We start from the raw sequence: 20,587 nt of genomic DNA, 5'->3' as shown, positions 1-20,587 counted from the left end.
CAATGATTTAGAAGAGTACGAATTTACAAATAGTAAAAAAAAAAAAAAAAAAAAAAAAAAAAAAATTAAGGACGTAAATATCCTAAAAAAAGAATGAAACGCCGATAATACCAAAAAACAAAAACAACATGACTGCCCAGTAGGTTCATCATTCACAGGTCACCATCTCCTTGCCAGTGAAAACCTAACCTAGCACCATGATTACCCCCCCCCCCAAAAAAAAAAAAAAAAAAAAGAGAAAGAAGTTATATCCTAATATGAAAGAAAACTAGCACATGACTGGGCGTGCCGTTCGCCCACAATTTAAGGGGCAGTGCCCAGTAGGCTCATCATTCACAGGTCACCATCTCCCAGTCAGTGAAAACCTAACCTAGTACCATTACTACCCCCCCCCCCCCAAAAAAAAAAAAAAGAAGAAAAAGTAGTAATATTTTAAAATGAAAAAAAACTAGCACATGACTGGGCGTGCCGTTCGCCCACAATTTAAGGGGCAGTGCCCAGTAGGCTCATCATTCACAGGTCACCATCTCCCAGTCATTGAAAACCTAGCCTAACACCATTAATACCCCCCCCCCCCCTCCCCCCCCCCCAAAAAAAAAAGAAGAAAGAAGTTATATCTTAAAATGAAAGAAAACTAGCACGTGGACCAGTGGATCTGGGATTATATTATAAAAAAAAACAATGATTTAGAAGAGAACGAATTTACAAATAGTAAAAAAAAAGGAAAAAAAAGGCGTAAATATTCTTTAAAAAATATTAAACGCCGATAATACCAAACAACAACATGACTGCCCAGTAGGCTCATAATTCACAGGTCACCATCTCCCAGCCAGTGAAGACCTAACCTAGCACCATGATTATCCCCCCCCCCCCCCAAAAAAAAGGAAGTATATTTTTAAAATGAAAGAAAACTAGCACATGACTGGGCGTGCCGTTCGCCCACAATTTAAGGGGCAGTGCCCAGTAGGCTCATCATTCACAGGTCACCATCTCCCAGCCAGTGAAAACCTAACCTAATACCATTAATACCCCCCCCCCCCTAAACAAAAAGAAGTTATATCTTAAAATGAAAGAAAACTAGCACATGGACCAGTGGATCTGAGATTATATTATCAAAACAAAACAATGATTTAGAAGAGTACGAATTTACAAAAAGTAAAAAAAATAAAATAAATAAAATAAAAATGAAGGGCGTAAATATCCTAAAAAAGAATGAAACGCCGATAATACCAAACAAAAAAACAACAACATGACTGCCCAGTAGGCTAATCATTCACAGGTCACCATCTCCCAGTCAGTGAAAACCTAACCTAATACCATTAATACCCCCACCCCCTAAACAAAAAAAGTAATATCTTAAAATAAAAGAAAACTAGCACATGGACCAGTGGATCTAAGATGATATTATAAAAAAAAAAACAATGATTTAGAAGAGAAAGAATTTACAATAGTAAAAAAAAAAAAAAAAAAAAAATGAAGGACGTAAATATCCTAAAAAAGAATGAAACGCCGATAATACCAAACAAAAAAAACTACAACATGACTGCCCAGTAGGCTCATCATTCACAGGTCACCATCTCCCAGCCAGTGAAAACCTAACCTAGCACCATGATTAACCCCCCCCCCCCCTAAAAAAGAAATAAAAAAAAAAAAAGAAGAAAGAAGTTATATCCTAAATTGAAAGAAAACTAGCACATGACTGGGCGTGCCGTTCGCCCACAATTTAAGGGGCAGTGCCCAGTAGGCTCATCATTCACAGGTCACCATCTCCCAGTCAGTGAAAACCTAACCTAATACCATTAATACCCCCACCCCCTAAACAAAAAAAGTAATATCTTAAAATAAAAGAAAACTAGCACATGGACCAGTGGATCTAAGATGATATTATAAAAAAAAAAACAATGATTTAGAAGAGAAAGAATTTACAAATAGTAAAAAAAAAAAAAAAAAAAATGAAGGACGTAAATATCCTAAAAAAGAATGAAACGCCGATAATACCAAACAAAAAAAACTACAACATGACTGCCCAGTAGGCTCATCATTCACAGGTCACCATCTCCCAGCCAGTGAAAACCTAACCTAGCACCATGATTACCATCCCCCCCCCCCCCAAAAAAAAAAAAAAAAAAAAAAAAAAAAAATGTAATATCTTAAAAATGAAAAAAAACTAGCACACAGACCAGTGGATCTGAGATTATATTATAAAAAAAAACAATGATTTTAGAACAGTACGAATTAACATATAGAAAAAAAAGAAAAAAAAAATGAAAGGCGTAAATATTCTAAAAAATAATAAAACGCCGATAACACAAAACAACAACAACAACAACAACGACATGACTGGGCGTGCCGTTCGCCCACAATTTCAGGGGCAGTGCCCAATACGCTCATAATTTATAGGTCACCATCTCCCAGACAGTGAAGACCTAACCTAGCACCATGATTACCCCCCCCCCCAAAAAAAAAAGAAGTTATATACTAAAATGAAAGAAAACTAGCACATGACTGGGCGTGCCGTTCGCCCACAATTTAAGGGGCAGTGCCCAGTAGGCTCATAATTCACAGGTCACCGTCTCCCAGCCAGTGAAGACCTAACCTAGCACCATGATTACACCCCCCCCCCCAAAAAAAGCAATATCTTAAAATGAAAGAAAACTAGCACATGGACCAGTGGATCTTAGATTATATTATAAAAAAACAATGATTTAGAAGAGTACGAAATTACAAATAGTAAAAAAAAAAAAAAAAAGTGTAAATATTCTAAAAAAAAAATTAAACGCCGATAATACCAAACAACAACATGACTGCCAAGTAGGCTCATAATTAACAGGTCACCATCTCCCAGCCAGTGAAGACCTAACCTTATACCATTAATACCCCCCCCCCTCCCCCCCCAAAAAAAAAAAAAAAAATTTAAATTTAAAAAAAAGTAATATCTTAAAAATGAAAGAAAACTAGCACATAGACCAGTGGATCTGAGATTATATTATCAAAAAAAAAAAATGATTTTAGAACAATACGAATTTACAAATAGTAAAAAAAATTTTAAAAAAAAATGAAAGGCGTAAATATTCTAAAAAAGAATGAAACGCCGATAACACAAGACAACAACAACAACGACATGACTGGGCGTGCCGTTCGCCCACAATTTCAGGGGCAGTGCCCAGTAGGCTCATAATTCACAGGTCACCATCTCCCAGCCAGTAAAGTCCTAACCTATTACCATAATGTACCCTCCCCCCCCCCAAAAAAAAAGAAGTAAAATCTTAAAATGAAAGGAAACTAGCAGATGAATGGGCGTGCCGTTTGCCCACAATTTAAGGGACAGTGCCCCCATAGGCTTATCATCCACATGTCACCATCATCTAGCCAGTGAAAACCTAACCTTACACTATGAATACCCCAAAAAGATAAAATTTAATGTCTTAAAATGAAAGAAAACTATAGGACCTGACTAGGCGTGCTGTTCACATACATAAGTGTTCTCATCCCTTCTGTTTCATGGTACAGTATTCGAATAACTAAATCTAGATTTAAAAATAAATGAATGTAAAGAAAAATAAGGGAGGAATCACAATTCCTGCTTTAATGCGATATGCAATAGTATTCCACTAGCTATTCAATATTTAAATCAGATGTGCAGTATTCCATGAACAAATAATGTGAAATCATAAATATATATATAGAGAGAGAGAGAGAGAGAGAGGGGGGGAGAGGGAGATACCGATAGAGGAGAGGGGGGGTAGGGGAGAAGGCCATTAAAATTCTTGCTTCGAATTTTATGTATCCTATTCAAACAAGCAAATGTAGATTTGATAAGTCATAATCATAAATAGTAAGCGGGAAAGTGGGAGAAATTGTGAGAGATAGGAAGGGAGGGAGAGAGAGGGGAACAGAGGATGGGTCTTGATTTAGAGCTGATATACAGAAAGAAGAAAAATAAAGACCAAGACATAAACAAATAAAAATAAATAGAAAGATACAATGATAGAGAAAGAGGAAAGAATGATATAAAAATAACATGAACTGTCTGTATTCGAACAGGTCTTTTCAGAACTACACTCTTCAATCTTTACTCTTCATTCTTTAACCTTCGTGATCTCACAACCTTCTCAATCTCGATTTTGTTTTTGCCTCAATTTTACGGAATGACCCTTAACACTAAAAAGGCTGGGCTATTTGAGGTCTTAGTACGGCCGGGGGGGGGGCAATATGAAAATTTGCACGCATGTCAAGTGAAGTGTATAGAATAATATGATAATTTAAATTTTTTGAAAAATTCACTTATTTGCATATTTATGGTAATTTATGCAAATAAGGTCATAAAATCACATTTTTACCCATAAATCATATATTATTCATATTTAAGCATTTTTTTCACTACATATATTCATCAGACCATTTGGAATAAAAATACGACAATTTTTTTCGGAAGAGCCAGCTTATTCCTAATATCTCTTGTTTTGACAATTTCTTATGCATTTCATTGTATTTTTAACTTATGTATTTTATTGTTTTTGTTGTTTTATTTCATTTCTTACTATAATTCAACTATTTTGACTCCCAAAACAACCACCTAAACTTTAAACAAGACCCAATAACCAATGTCTAATTATTTTTAGGAAAAATGACATTTCCATATGTTTTTACACAAATCACACAAATGAGCGATTTTCGGGCTGACATGCAAAGACAAAAGGTCACGTGACCTTGTAACTGTACGTCTTTTTTAAAGATGCGCAAGACTCGAAAGAAAAAAGTCAGGGAGCGGCGGGGCGCCATCCATATGCGTTCCCGAGCAATCGGAAAAATCTTGGAGGGGGGGGGGCATAATGTCCCCCCGGCCTTATTAGGGTTAAAGATTCAATATTGTTAGAGGATGTAAGGAGCTATTAGAAAATTCTACAATTTCGAGAAACATACCTGCAGCAATGGAGAGAAGGGTTAATCAAAGAGAGCATTGGACAAGATAAGCAGCTGTTAAAAAATACTGAGAATTGTTGGATAGTAACAAAAGACTGAAAGAGGGAATCACAACTTTCGTAGATGTTTAATATATACAGTGCGATACTAATTTGTCTATTGTTATTTTTTTTTAAAGAGTTATAGAGGAAGGGGGATGTATCAATAGGAGATGGGAAGGAGTTAGAATATTCATGCAAGTGAGAATTTGATAAGTCATTTTGAAAAGGATAGGGTGTGTTTGAAGGTATTTTTGTTACAAATCTGAAGTAGGGCTTACTGTATTAAATAATTTAACTTATTTAGTAGAGAATTGAGAAGAAAATCAGAAAAAAGTTTATAATATATTTAATGACATGTAAAAGGAGTCATATCCTACTAGACGAACAACAAAAACAACCCACAATAAAAGTAATACTATTGTATAAGATTGAAGAGACAAACTGTAAAGATTAGCGGAGAAGGAAAAAGGATAAAAATATTACATTTCACAGAGAGTATAACCAATCCTATTAAAGAACACACATGGGATTTACAGGGGCTGTATACCTGAAAGTAGTGAACACTATATATTTTGTGTCCGATATGTCATGCTACTACGTCTTATGTTAACTTTGAATAATATACCAAAATCAACAAATTAAAATACTGTCTCATACTCAACTATAAATGGACAACTATTTTACCCCAGCCACACATAAAGGTGTAAGGTGACTTAGATTAAGTGATTCCTTTTTTTCTTCAAATTGTAAGATGTCGGGAATATGCACCCCTTTAAAAGATAGGATTGAGAACAATCCGCGACAAAAAGAGAAACAGAATGGGATTTGTTATAAGTGAGTAGAACCTATATATGCATAAATTGGATATAATGTATAAGAAATTTGAATCAAGTAATTGCAATTAGAAGCTGAGATTTTACGTATTTGTTTCAATGGACTGGAAAATTTTTATGATCAATAATGCTTAATAATTAAAGTGGTTTTACTGTTTGAAACTTCGCATTTCTAACCATTTTTTATAAAAAGAATGTATTCTATTCAATTGAATCATTTTTTTCATTTTATATTTTTATTCTTAATGTTACTTATCTTTTTTAATTTTATTTTTTTTAAATAGTATTTCATTTTATTAGTTTGAAACCATTTTCGTATAAGATCATTAGTTGATGGAATCTTCTTTTCTAATTCTTTTCTAATTTTTTGATATTCCACATGAAAGTACATTCTTTCCACAAGTACCGGTACACATACTATAACAAGCCAGTTTGTAATTGCAGTCTAAATTTGTTTTTGGTATTTAAAAAATGTGCAAAATGAGGCACTACTGCATACATGCTCATGTTTAAATATTCATTTTATTTCATGCACCGTTATGATATTTCATGATACACAGGTAAAGTTGCATATCTCTAAATTGACATACAGGGCATTCATGTAACTCCTCCACTTTAAGGATCATGTTGGGTCTCTCCATGTTTAGATATTCAGTGGATATTTCGTGCTAATTACAAACTGGGTAATTGGAAAACTCCTGCCACGTCTAACTCTTACAACAAGATACAATTTGAAATATCAGTATAACTGCTTTTATGAGAGGGATGATTGCGAAACCCAATAACTAAGACTTACAAAAGAAGACACCTTCTGAATCCTTTGTTATAACAATATAATGTATATTTCAAAAAGATTTTCGACCAAATATTCACAAGTTCTCAACTTAGTAACCAACGTGTCAAACTCATAGATATACATGCCTCCAATTAGGAGGTATGGGGGTAATAAGATCTGGTGAATAGGAACATATTGTCACAAGGTAGACATTGAAATACCTGCATACCTACGACGTGTGTGCGCGTCCCACGGCGAGGCCTGATCTGTGGAATAAAGAGGTAAACAGAATGCTGTATTAGGCATCTCAAAGGAAATATGATGGGGCAGATACAATCTTAAAACTAAAAGACAAATTATTACATTTTGTTAGGTATAGTATATAGCAAGTTTATACATTCATTTCAAAATAGATTTATTTCCAAGTATCTTGAACAAATATTCAAATACTTTTCACCTTTCGGTCCTACATTTACTAATTATAAAATAGAGGAAACATAGCAGTTGCATACTTTCAAAAATGATGAGGACATGAGCAAACAGAAGCAAACATGAAGACTCACCATGGACTGCTATAATGCTATAAATAACTGATTACTATTTCAAACATAGTGGCCCGAATTCATAAAGGAGATTTGTCGACAAACCTCCTTTGTGAATTCGGGCCACTGTTTGAAGCCTAATAATGAACAGTACACATACCTTCTTGGAAATAATTTACAGGCGGTCAAAGAAAGAGAATGGCCTCCGGCGTCTACCACGACTGACCACACCCAGTCTTTCTTGACCACGATAGTGCAGCGGGCCTGGTTTGAGTGACCATGCACTACCCGTCTCGGCTTCCTCCCTACTACTCCTATAGCAAGGCGTTTACGTCCCGAGAACCTCAGCAGTGTTCGACCCAGTATCCCCCCTCGGTCTCCCCCCTGCTGCTTCTGCGAATCAGTCTGTAGGAAAGAAGAACAAAGTGAGTTTTAAAAAAAATCATTCATACTAAAAGTGGAAGTCCACCCTGATATCAAGTTGGTTGTAATAAAACCATAAAAATGAGAAACAAAGTAGTGCAATATCAAATTAAAAATATGAAAGTTATGAATGTGTTAAGCTGTCATCATGTATAGCTCCTCTCCTACTTGCTCTGTACAGATTTTTTTTTTTTTTTTTTTAAATTCTCTTAGCTATTGATGACGGAATAGAAACGTTTCATACAGGGGTTGTATAAAACCAAACATAGCAATGATTATACTTAGGGTTGATATATGATTGAAACATTTCTTAAGTGAAAATATACGTTTTTAGGATTTTGGGGGAAAGGACACCGGGAGGCGAGCTCACGTCACGTGATACGTCAGAATCACCAATTATGTTTGATTGCGTGCTCCCATAATAACTTTCTTATTTTCAATCGGTTTATGCTCAAAATTTCACTGGCCTGTTTCTCTCATTTATCTGCTTCTATTAAAATCAACTTAATATCAGGGAGTACATCCCCTTTAATTTCATTGTGAGCCATATGTTTGGTTTCATACTTCTTTTTAACGTACTTGACAACAGAATATGCATTCAGATTTATTCATTTTCAGAACCCCCTATACATAAGTGGTAAATAACATGTTACTGTTAAGGCCCTTTAGGGATCGATGATAAAAGAAACATTGAAACCACCTCGGCTCACTTTGTTTCAACTAAAGTTGCTGCTATGTTGGTAAAGTTTGGGCAGATACACAAGTCTTCAAATTACATAATTATATTTTGAGTACATTGTATGCTCATCTATTTTTGTTCGGAGGGGGGGGGGGTATTGTTATGATTATAAAAATAGGCGAGTGTAGATATAAAGTAATTTTACTTACCCAGGCTATTATCACACATTGCCTCGCCTCGCGGCAATCCGGGCCGACCTCCGCAGGTTCTGGTTTGCCCGATTGGCGGCACGACGTTGCTCTCTTGCTGCGGCGAGCTGAACAGCGGCGGCAGCTGCGATCTCTCGCTCTACCAGACGCGGTGACCTTCGTCTCGGGTGGAGTTGCTCACGCTCCTCCGCCCTCCTACGCTGTTCATCCTGCTGTTGGCGATTAGCAGAAACGACCTCCGCACGACCGTTCTCGCGATGCAACTTGTTGACTGTATGAACCAAGCAAAATATAAATGGTTAGGATGTGCTTCATAGCATTTCACCGATTACATTAAAATACACGATTCTCCATTGATATTTGTTATATAGATCTACCTCCCCCCCCCCCCCCAAAAAAAGGCAAAATGGTGGCCCAACTCATTAAAATGTCACAGTACAAAGCGTACACTTTGAATGATCCAACATCTTACATACAGCTATAGGGGCAGTGTAATTAGTCTCAAAATATTTTCGTCATGAATCATTATTCACGATTCTATACATACTATTTTTAACCAGTAAAGGTCTATGGTCCACATGACTGCCTTTTAAACAAATGAGAAGTAACAGTAATTTTGAGAGGTTTACTTTGAATAAATACATACCGTGTTGCGTGCAGTAGAGTTCAACGGCGTTTTCGTCTAGCGAGTGACGTCCACGCCGGCTGCAACGTCTGCCATTCCCATGAAGCCCCGTATGTGCAGAGCACTGGACTTCGGCTGGCTGTCTGTAATACAGGAAACATAAAACAAGAACATATTACTACCAGATTGCCAATAATAATATATTTCAAATAATTATAAAGTGCACATGTTACAATTTTTTAAACACTTTTGATTAGGTAATTCGACAAAGGATGACTCTAAAGAAACCTATTTCAACTCACTTAGGGGTCATTATACTTCTTGAATGTATAATCAACTATGGTTGGTAAATTTGGTTTTAATTTAGGAAATTGTTGTGTACTTACTGACGGTGTTGCCAGCACTCTCCTTCAATACCTAAGGCCAGGGGTACCTTCCTCAAACAACGCGTACCCTTCTGGGTATACTCCACGCAGTTATCGTTGTACCGGTTAGCAATCATTATGACACTAAGCAATACGAAGACGACGAATTCAATTACGAAGCAAAAACTAAGTAAAAATCTCCAAGCGACTTGTCTAGGACAGAATCTAGCAGAGACAGGCAGATTTTTAGCCCCTCATCTTACACGAAACCTAAAATTCGATTTGCGCGGGCGGTTTCTTTGAATGCATCACGTGGTTTGAGCAGACGAACGAATCACATACACCCAAGACAAAGGCATTTAATAATGGCAACGGGTTCCAAGCATATTATACTGGTGATAACTGTCATGCTATTGAGCCCACCGTGCTAAAATCTATTGTCATGCTAATAATTTTGGAATTCCAGCGAACCTCGTACTTTCTAACATCTGATTTGTAGAGGAACTGCTTGAAGCTATCGTCTTCAGCTGTTGATTGATAGAGCATTATAAGGTTATTCATGAACAGGTACTATTGTGCTCCTGCATGGGTGATCAGTAAAGTGTGCCCCGTATGACGTGAACGCCTTTCTTTCATTTTGATGGACACGCAACAATAAACCTGCAAACAAAATCGGTGTCAGAGGCAGGCACGTAGCCACGGGGGGGGGGGGGGGCAACGTGCCCCCCCCCCAAAAAAAAGAACGGTTGAACTTTTTTAGACCCCTTTTTTGGACCTCGATCGATTACATGTATGTGCCCCCCCCCCCCCCCCCCCCCCATCCAAACATAAAACTCTGGCTACGTGCCTGGTCAGAGGAGACAGTTAGAAGAAGAAGAAGAAGAAGAAGAAGAAGAAAGTGAGCAAAGTGTGATAAATATTTCTTTTTTGAAATCACTAAAATCGTCAAACAATCAGACCGCATAATAGACTTACATGTATTTCCCTTATTTCGTCAATGTGTACAATCTGTTGAATTGGAATGTTGTATTGATTTGCCATGAGACAAACACAGATTCACCCTTCTATAATCACCCAAACATCACATCACTTGTGTTTTCTACCCAGTCCGGAATATAGACCAATTTGTAATTAACACATGGTACGAGTTTAAATGACCCCAATTTCCAACAGATTTTGGAGATGGTGCTTTTTGCATTTGAGAATAATCGCTGCTAATGTGATAGCGGTGCTTTATAATTCCCCCTTTTGAAAAAAATACTTTCACTTAGGTACCATGCATGTCATGGAATTCACTTTTGATTACGTAATTTCCATGACCTCTTTCTGTTGTAGATCGTAGGCTATCATCGAAATAACTGCATACAAACATACAAAACAGGCCCCACGAAACGTTTTAAAAAGTGTTGGGGGGGGGGAGGGCTAAAGTATTTACGATCAGGTAAGTTCAAGTTCAATCTATTCAAAACCACACAAAATATGATATGATCTTTTACCTAAGAAAGAGAATGGTAATAGTACATTAATCATCATTTATTAACTTGATCACATCATAAAATGAATGGCTGTAGGACCCCTTCAGAAGCTTCGCTTGTGAGCGGGGCCCTATAATACAATAAGGTGAAACAATAGAATGTAACGTAACTGTATATACAAGTGATGAAAATACAAAGCTATAGAATGTAGAAAACACACACACGCACACACACACACACACGCACACACGCACACACGCGCGTTAGCGTCAATGAGCGTCTGGGGAGGGATGTGCGCCCGCTCCTCTGAAGCTAATTTTTTTTTTTTTTTGGGGGGGGGGATTTTAAACTTTTAGGCTCTTAGACTTTTAACACTTTTAGGTAAAATTTAAATGAAAGCCTTTACAGTAATCATTTTACCATAAAAATATGCATACCACTAGGGGGGAATGATCCCCCTTATTCAATTTTTTCGGGGGGTGGGGATATATCCCCCCATTCCCAGGAATATCCGCCTATGTCTACAAGGCTAGAACGTAATTTGTTGCAACAGGTAAGAGGACTATATGAATACAAATGATACAAATACAAAAGGAATTCAGTAATGAAAGTTTACTTGCCAGACTATATCATATTATATTAAATCATTTCATTTCGCATCGCATCGCATCACTATACAGTGCGACCCAGAAAACACGAAACCGAAAATTATCAATATTTTATCATAACTTAATCACAATTATAATTAATGAATGACACATATTTGTAAAGCTTAGATCCTCCTCTTTCATTTGATGTAACTTATATGATGCATTTTTACGCATGAGTGATTAAAAGCAATTGGAAGGAAGGAAACCAAAAAGTCATTTGGCGGGCAGTATCTGAATTTCGAAGAAAAATTCACATTTATAAAAAGTTCATTTTCTGCTCTTTCATATGACACCTCAATCAGGAAAATGGGCCAGGAATAACAAATTTCTGTTTTTTTAAAGTGATGCTTGCATTTCCATAATTTGACTAAACGAATTCGTTTTCACTGGCTGCCTGCCATAGCAACAAACGGAATTGACAAAAGACTTAACTCCGTTTCGTTGACGATCAGACACAGACGAAAGACTTCATGCAAATCAAGTCAGGAAAGATGACATATGCTATGGAATAAGATGTGAAGTTATAGAACAGACATTTAATTGATACACGTCTCTTAAAAAACAATTACTGTCAAACCTGCATCTCTTGAGGCCACCGAAGGGAAACAGAAAAAATAGCCACTGACACCCAGCACCGACACAGGTGGTCTTTCTAAACAGTTACATTTCACAGCACACGTCACTATGAATATGACTGACAAAGAAAGCGGACAAAATATACAGTTCCTCAGGTAGACAAAGAAACATCCCTTCACTGCTATTATGTAAAAATGTGTAGAACAGGTGTCACATGCATATTCCCCTTTTTACATAATAGCAGTGAAGGGATGTTCCTTTGTCTACCTGAGGAACTGCATATTTTGTCCGCTTTCTTTGTCTGTTATGTTCATAGTGCGTTTCTCTCTCGAGGGAGGGAAAATGCATGGCCACTATACACAGGTGGTCTTTATAAAGAGATGGCCACTCAGAAATGTTTGATTATACACGCAAAACATACTGCAACATAATCTGTGATGAAAGCACCGGCGTACCATATATAGCATGTAGGCCCATGATAAATAGTGGTCATTAGTGACCCAGAACAACAACATCACGTCCAATCTCTAGCTGAAGATGGCGGTCTCCTGTTTTTTGAAATTTTGAAATGATATTAAACTATGTGGATTTTTTTAAAGATATTATTATTCAATTGGTTTATATTATGATATGATTATAATTGTACCTTTTTCAATAATATATACCTCGTTTGTATTTCACTTGTTATTATACCTTATGGTGAAAAATGCGGAAATAAAGTCAAACAAACAAATAGCAGCAATGATCATTGCATGCTGAAAAGTACTTTTCATATATATATATTTCATTATATATAATATCATAATTATCACATCATAATCATATCATATCATATCATACCATATCATATCATTTTTACATCATATCAGGTCTTATCATAGATATAGGCCTACGTTGATATGACCACCCGCTTATATTTGCCGGAGGGGGGGGGGGGGGTGTCACTATCATACACACGTGCTACCCTCCCGTATCCATCAACCTCTGAAATGGACCCTAGTAATGGCGTATCGCACCATGTCTGTAATGACCCTATATATTGGCGAATGTATCGCACACGTCAAAACCTGTGAACCTGAAAAGGTACCCTCTTTTTGGTTTGTGTGCGATCAGTGCTTGAAAAACGCCCCTTTTTAAGGAAAACGTTGACGACGCTTGTTCTGGAACCGGATGCGTAGCCAGTCATGTTGGGAGTGACCCCCCCCCCCGGATATTTGCACTGGCGGGGGGGGGTGGGAGGGGGAAGTTGACGCCCACATAAAATTCTAACATGATTTATTTCTAATTCGATACCAGTGAGGCCCTATAGCGGGCCCCTGAATGCTCATCTGACCGTAATTACATTCCTAAAACCCCAAGGCTTCCAGGAGCTCCACCCCCTGGACCCCAGTGGAGCTCTTTGGCGGGCCCCTGGATGCTCATCTGAAGGTAATTAAATGCCTAAAACACCTGAGCTTCCGGGGGCTCTGCCCCCTGGACCCCACTCCAAATTGTGACCTGCCCGTGTCACAGATAAGGTATCAAATATGCTCATTTGAGTGATCTGACCGTAAATAAATATGCCTCAAAGCCTTGAACTTCTCGGGCACCGCCCCTGGGCCCCTGACTGCTCATCTGACCGTAATGAAATGCCTTAATCCCTGAAGTTCATGGGGCTCTGCCCCCTCGCACCCCACGTGATTCCACTTACCTCTGTAAATCAAGTGTTTATGACCAAATAACCACTTGACCAAACAATGAGTTTTTTTTCCGTTAACCGATGGTGGTGATAAATAAGTAATTAGTTGGTCTTTTAAGCACCTTTATCAATTGGTTTCACAGGTTATCCAAGGTTGATGGTAATAATCACGTTACTTACACCGGCTAATCGTCTTATTGTTCTGTCCGTGAATCTCTGGTTATATTAAATTAGTAATTCTGAGGTGTCTTACACACCTCTTTAAAAGGTTTCAAAGATACCATAACTTTCTTGGTGATGATCACGTGGCTAAAACTGATTACTAATCTAAGCTGTCAATCCGTGATATTAAGGTGTAAAAAACCAGTAATTATTAGGTGTCTTAAAACACCTTTTTAAATGGTAGTCAAAGTTGCCCTAAGTTCCGCGTTGATGATCTCGTGACTAAAACGGATTATTAATCTAAGCTGGGCATTCGTGATTTTTAGGTGTGAAAAATTAGTAATTACTAGGTGTCTTAAAGCTTATCTGCCATAGTTTACAGGAGGGATTAGACCGCCCTACAAGGTCACTGGACAGGTGGTTATCTCATCAAGTCAGCTCTCAGTTAACATAAGAAAAAGAGGATCATGGGGATCGATGGTCACCGATTAGGCATTGTTTGTTATATAGAGGGCGCAAGTAGCTACAAGTAGTGCAGTGGGCCTTTAAAACACCCTTTTAAATGGTTTCAAAGTTACCATAACTTTATTTAGTGATGTTCAACTGGCTAAAACTGGTTACTAATCTAAGCAGTGAATCCGTGATATTTAGGTGTGAAAAATTAGTCATTATTAGGTGTCTTGAAACACCTATTTAAATGGTAGTCAAAGTTGCCAACAGTTCCACGGTGATGATCACGTGACTCAAACGGACTATTAATATAAGCTGTGAATCTGTGATATTTAGGTGTAAAAAAATAGTAAATATTAGGTGTCTTAAAGCACCTATTTAAATGGTAGTCAAAGTTGCCAGCAGTTCTGCGGTGATGATCTCGTGACTCAAACGGATTATTAATCTAAGCTGAGCATCCGTGATTTTTAGGTTTGAAAATTAGTCATTATTAGGTGTCTTAAAACACCTATTTAAATGGTAGTCAAAATTGCCAGCAGTTCCGCGGTGATGATCTCGTGACTCAAACGGATTATTAATATAAGCTGGGCATTCCGTGATTTCCAGGTGTGAAAGATGAGTTATTCTTGGGTGTCTTGATGGTTTCACAGTTACCATTTAAGTTCCGTGGTGATAATCCCGTGACTGTTGGCATATTTCTATTTTCACCAGTTGATAACTGACTGTTGGCATATTTTCATTACTGTGCATATTTACAGTTGCACCAGTCGATGACTGACTGTTGGCATAGTTCCAGTTGAACCAGCTGACACCAATTAATTTGCATATTGAATATGGGGTGCGTGCAGATCTGGGTTTTTAAAACAATTTATCTGAATTTACAGCATATTTCTTAATTACTGATTACTGATTACTATTATATGCAATTCATTTCGAAAATACTACAAATATAAATTACCAGTTATTAGGATATTTCGCCATAAAATACATTTCATTAAACATGAATAAGGGAAACATTAACTATAAACTAAAATACTTTCAATAAAATACAAGTATATGAATTTTTTTTCGATTAATTAAATTATGTAAGTCTACTTATTACCAATGCCTTTACATTGGAAATACAGACGTACCAGTACTGAAGTGTTGTTACCGTTCAACTGGTTGGAAGTTTTACCAAATGATTCTATTGGCTCAGCTAGACCAGTTGAATTCTAACTGGCCTGGATAAACTGGATCATTTAGCCCAATTCAATTTCCAGCGTTACCAGTTAGCATTAACTGGTTCATCAACTGGACCAGTGGCAACTAGCTTCCTCTTTTGGGATGTTTGCACCCCTCACCCCCTCTAATCCCAAACTGCTTCCGGCGCGCCTGGACGTAATTATGGAAGATCCGAAACACGATGTTCAGAAACGGGATGAGAACGTCATTATTTTTATTCATTTATTGTGGAACATTTGCTTAATTATTGGGTTAAATGCGGGTTACAGTAACATATTTCCTCTTCGACGTAAATTTCACGTGAATGAAGAACATGATTAATCTCAAGTCAGCCTCGTAATATTCACGTGAATTTCACGCAGATATTTTGACTAAAACTATTACTAACGCTTCACGTGTTTCTGTGACACGATAATTTTGTTTATGAAGATGTAATTAAACGTATTAACACATTTACGTAAATGTCAGGTGTTTGAAGAACGTAACTCTCCTCAAGTCGATACCTTGATATTGACGTGATTTTCACGTTATTTTGTTTATTGGGTAGCGCTCATGTCAGTCATATTTGACCCTCCTGGCGCTCCCGATTATTACCCTGGCTTTAGCACGGCTGCCATACGGCGCTCTAGCATTTCAAGAAATTTATCTAGCGCAGCGGAATTTGGTATTTGCAATGACGACCTTCGTCATTGCCTTGTTTTCGTTCACATTCTGCCCCATTAATATTCTCCTTTTCCTTATCTTTATCGTCCGGAAATCGCACTCGTTTTGCACGTAGTGCTTGTTATTTCTAGTAAGGTGCTTTTCTCATGCCCTTTTCCTTTCAAATTTCATAGGCATCATCTCTAACATCTCATCAAGGTCACTACATTCTTCGATTCTCGAAATCACTCATGCATAACCGTCCAGGCGCCATTTTGTCCGTTTCTGGTCCATTTTAAGGCCTTTCTTTCTTCCTTCCTATCTCCACTATCCTAGATCCTACAAACTTCTAACAAATTCCTCTAGATAGTCTAAGAGATGTTCTTTTATCTGCGACCTTTAACCTGACCTTCAAAATGCCATCTTCGTACTCAAAATTTAAATCTGAATCCGACTCCGTCAAAAATCTCTCAAGTTCTTGAAAAATTGACCACTAAATAATCTAAAACTGCTATAACTTTCTCATATGAATTCCGTTTTGTATTTAAATCTTACAGTATCTTTATCTCATAATTGCACATAACCATGCCGAATTTCATGCTCCAAAGGCTTTGCAAAACATAAATAGCGTCCTCTAAAGTTCTGGGAATTGACTTTCTCTCTGTGGCCGTATCTCCATTATGGCTTGGCAAATCCGTACCTTTTTTTTTATTTAGATACTTGAAGATATGCCCTTTCCAGCCATATACAAAATCATATACCCTAACATTGACCGACTTTGAGAAAAATGCCCTCCAAATTCGCCATTTTCAAGAAAATTGAGAAATAACTTCAACTTGCTCTAAAATAGAGAAACTTGGCAGACACATGTATCCTTATACGCGACAACTGTCTGCCAAGTTTAGTAAATTTTAATGCCCTTTTCAGAAAGTTATCGCCCAAAATGATGAATTTACTATGCATTACGTAATAGCGCGTTTGATGCGTGCAGTACGTTTCGCGCAGATGACAATTGTTTCAAACTGACCGCAATGAAGTGCCCTTTCGAATGATACCAAGTATGGTATATGTTCACACAGAATTTTTTTGAGTAAATCGCATTCGAACAAGGGTCACTATACGAATTCCGCCGAGTTTCCGCCCGATTATAACACTTATCGGCCATGACGTCATTTTTTCAGACTGCTTTTCGCCCCCTAAACATCCTTTTTTTTTCTTGAAAATGTGCAGTGACATTCCGAGTTGCAATACGCAGGGCACCTCGTGGCCGGATTTTATAAATTGGTCAGGAGGGCCATTTAAGACGCCATTTTATCCTTTAAATATATTTTACATCACATGTTTCGATAGGATTATCATAGGAAAAAAAAGAGTGGTTTACAATAACAATCATGAAATTCTCTTTCTAATGATACCAAATACGGCCCATAAAGAGAGATAAAGAGAGAGAAATTTTTTTTTAACTCCGGTCATATATAATACAGATCCTGTACGTTTTCCGCCCATGCATTACACGCATTATCTATGGGGCATATCGGGTTCACGCTTTTGGCCCCCAAAACGATCTTTATTTTAATGACGAACATGCACCAAATCCCATTGGTTTTTGCACGCAGTGCTTGCGAGCCCTTTCTAGGTTCTTTCCCCTATCCCAATTTCTTTCAAGCTTCGTAGGCGTAGTCCCTACAATCCCATCAAGGTCATTGTTGAGGCCTTTCTCTCGCCCTACCTATCTACAATATCACAGAAGCTACAGACTTCGTACAAATTGCTTTGGATAGTCCGAGAGAAGCTCTTTCGTTTGACACGTAGAAACATGACGTCATTGCACGCACATCGTTGTTACACGATTGCATTTCTAGTTTATTTCTCCACCTGTCGGTCCACAGAAACAAGTTATCAAACAATTACAGCACACACACATTCATACTCAATCAACAAGAATCTAGTCTATCTCGAAATAAACTAGAGACCTACGCAATATACAGGAAATGTATAGGTTGATTCCTTTATTACTAGTCCTGGTTACATATTGGCTTAAAACAAAACTAAGTTTGACAAATTACAGAGGGTCTCAGGTTGACAAGGGGTAATTGGGTCGACGACCTTTAGCCTGATCTGAAAGGGCAGGGAAAAACAGAAGTTATTGAAGACTGATGTTTTGAGGATCCTTCCTCTCCATGATCTTCGTAATAGTGAAAGAGGAAGATGCCTCAAGAAAATCTTGGATGTTGGTATATCGGATATACCATTATCATAGGAAAGGGGGTCTGAATAGTAATAGTTGGTTGTGGGTGTTGATCCTTGAGTCATTTATACAGCAATATAAGACATTGAACAAATATCATAAGCAAAGTCATGCAAATTAATAAAAACTATAATTAACATAGAACATACAAATATGAAATATACTTTTATCTTAAAAACTTTCTACCCCTATAGCAATTAATACGGAGCAGTCCAAAAATTATCGCCCAATAGGCCATATAGGTTGAAAGGTTGAACCTCTGGCAAGACCCACTCACAAGAACTATTTGCTAATATAAACAATTTGCTTTCGCCACAAAGTTACAAAAAACTCTCTTCTATCACTACTGTATGTATAGCTATTCATGCCATACTTTAAAGGGGTTAATCCCTGTTTGTAATACTTATGTGGCACCAAAGAGGGGCTACACGAATATTTTTGAAAAGAAACACTTTAAAAATTAAAATATGTCTTGGGTTGAATTCTTAAAAATATAATGGGAATTCTTACCCCTGCGATGGTAAATGGTGTACATAAACAGATACATCACATTTATATCCAGTTCGTGCATTAGAAAATTAATTAATATTCAAACCTTGAATACGAAAATCCAGATGATACTTACTATCAAAATGTCATTTAATATATACATATATATATATTACAATACCTTGTAATATCCTTATAACACCTCTGAACGATACAATGATTATTTATCAACAGTTTTATAATAGCATATTACATGTATTTAACTAATATAAAAGAACATCTTGGATATTCCTAAAAACTACAAATATCATCTACAGGAACCACATGGCATATTAAAATATAAGTTTAACAATATGTATGCATATCTGTTGGAAGTGTTTAAAATCTTTTTCTCTTTTTTTGTATTTCCAGTAAATTTTCCAGTAAATCTTTGTAGTTCAATAGTTTATACCACGTGATCGTTAAGGGCCAAGATGCGACGTCTACAAGATCTGACGTCGCCTTCACGAGACCATATGAGTCTCTTTGATCTTTGGTCATGTGAATTGGTTAACCTTGTGTGCACCAACTTACAATGACCCCTTGACAACATAGCATTGATTATGTTGATTGTGATAATTATGCTGAATTTACATATCAGTATATTTGTTGCTTCGTAAATGCCTCTGGTGGATTTCACTGAAACAACCAAGGAAAGTCGAGATCTAATTCCTTTGCTAGCTGCAGATTAAAGGGACGGTAATAATCTCGAAGTTTTTCTTCTGAGTCATCATCAAGGGTAGGATGAGGACGCCCCTTATGTTTCGGGTCAGCACAGTGATAGAATGGACGCTCAGGAACATGCGCGCAATAGAAACCAGTCTGAGGATTCACCCGGAAGTGGTCTCTTTTGTAGAACTTGGGAACCCCCAGGAATGTCTCGACACGCTGTAGACTTGGGAGAGGGTCTTCAACGAAAGCTTCACCGTCAAGAATAAGTAACTGATCACGACTGTAGACCTCCATCAGACCTCTTAGATCGGTAATGTACTGACCAAAGCGCACAAGTTGTTGTCCATCTCTTAACCGTCCCGTTGATACGTTGATGATAGTATCCTTGATGGACTCACGCAGAACATCACCTCTGTGCGTAATGGGAAATGATTCGTTGGGTGGCAATCTACCATGGAAGATAACGGAGAGCTTGTGGACATAGTCAGAGACGGCACGGGTGACAGGGTCACGGATGATGACGATGATTTTCAAGTCGTCATCCAGGAAAGCCTTCAAGCGTCGTTTGGATTCAACGCGCGCTCGAACATAACAAGAAGTCTCCGTCATGGGAAGCGTGCGCGGGCTTGAATAATACATTTGATCCTTCCATTTTGAGACATCCTTTGCCGTGAAATTAATTCTTGAAGGAAATTGAGTCTCACCGTTGATAGTAATCGAGGTGTGAAGTTGCATATATTGCAGAAGAGTCATCGTTCCACATTTTCTTACGCCAATAATTAGGGCCTTTGGAAGTCGTTTCTGGCAGTGATTCTTTTTCAAAGTTGCGCTTGGTAACAGTTGTATACCGAGAGAATGGTAGCGATA

General features: G+C 37.5%; 2 protein-coding genes across 2 annotated transcripts; both read right to left on the bottom strand.

The window, feature by feature from the left end:
• Positions 1-6,266: 6,266 nt before the first annotated feature.
• LOC115926610 lies at positions 6,267-9,747 on the bottom strand. Its single transcript, XM_030991474.1, has 5 exons — positions 9,437-9,747; positions 9,072-9,193; positions 8,426-8,696; positions 7,275-7,519; positions 6,267-6,838 (listed from the first exon to the last, which is right to left on the bottom strand). Exons 1-3 carry the CDS (start codon positions 9,550-9,552, stop codon positions 8,437-8,439), a joined length of 498 nt encoding a protein of 165 aa, XP_030847334.1. The 5' UTR covers positions 9,553-9,747; the 3' UTR covers positions 6,267-6,838; positions 7,275-7,519; positions 8,426-8,436.
• A 9,937-nt stretch (positions 9,748-19,684) lies between these two features.
• On the bottom strand, positions 19,685-20,329 carry LOC588940 (heparan sulfate glucosamine 3-O-sulfotransferase 3B1-like). The gene has a single exon (XM_030992529.1). It carries the CDS (start codon positions 20,327-20,329, stop codon positions 19,685-19,687), a length of 645 nt encoding a protein of 214 aa, XP_030848389.1.
• Between the last annotated feature and the right edge of the window lie 258 nt (positions 20,330-20,587).

Source organism: Strongylocentrotus purpuratus, unplaced genomic scaffold, assembly GCF_000002235.5.
Source record: "Strongylocentrotus purpuratus isolate Spur 01 unplaced genomic scaffold, Spur_5.0 spur5_scaffold_2, whole genome shotgun sequence".
NCBI lineage: Eukaryota > Metazoa > Echinodermata > Echinoidea > Camarodonta > Strongylocentrotidae > Strongylocentrotus > Strongylocentrotus purpuratus.
The sequence above is the reverse complement of the archived record's forward strand: the minus strand, read 5'-3'. Positions and strand labels throughout refer to the sequence as shown.

Excerpts from the sequence above, each read along its gene's own strand:
- LOC115926610 (XM_030991474.1), bottom strand. The coding sequence starts at position 9,552 with ATGATTGCTAACCGGTACAACGATAACTGCGTGGAGTATACCCAGAAG. Across the intron at positions 9,194-9,436 it reads GAGTGCTGGCAACACCGTCA|ACAGCCAGCCGAAGTCCAGT; the intron begins GTAAGTACACAA and ends CCTGTATTACAG. Across the intron at positions 8,697-9,071 it reads ACTCTACTGCACGCAACACG|TCAACAAGTTGCATCGCGAG; the intron begins GTATGTATTTAT and ends TGGTTCATACAG.
- LOC588940 (XM_030992529.1), bottom strand. The coding sequence starts at position 20,329 with ATGACGGAGACTTCTTGTTATGTTCGAGCGCGCGTTGAATCCAAACGA.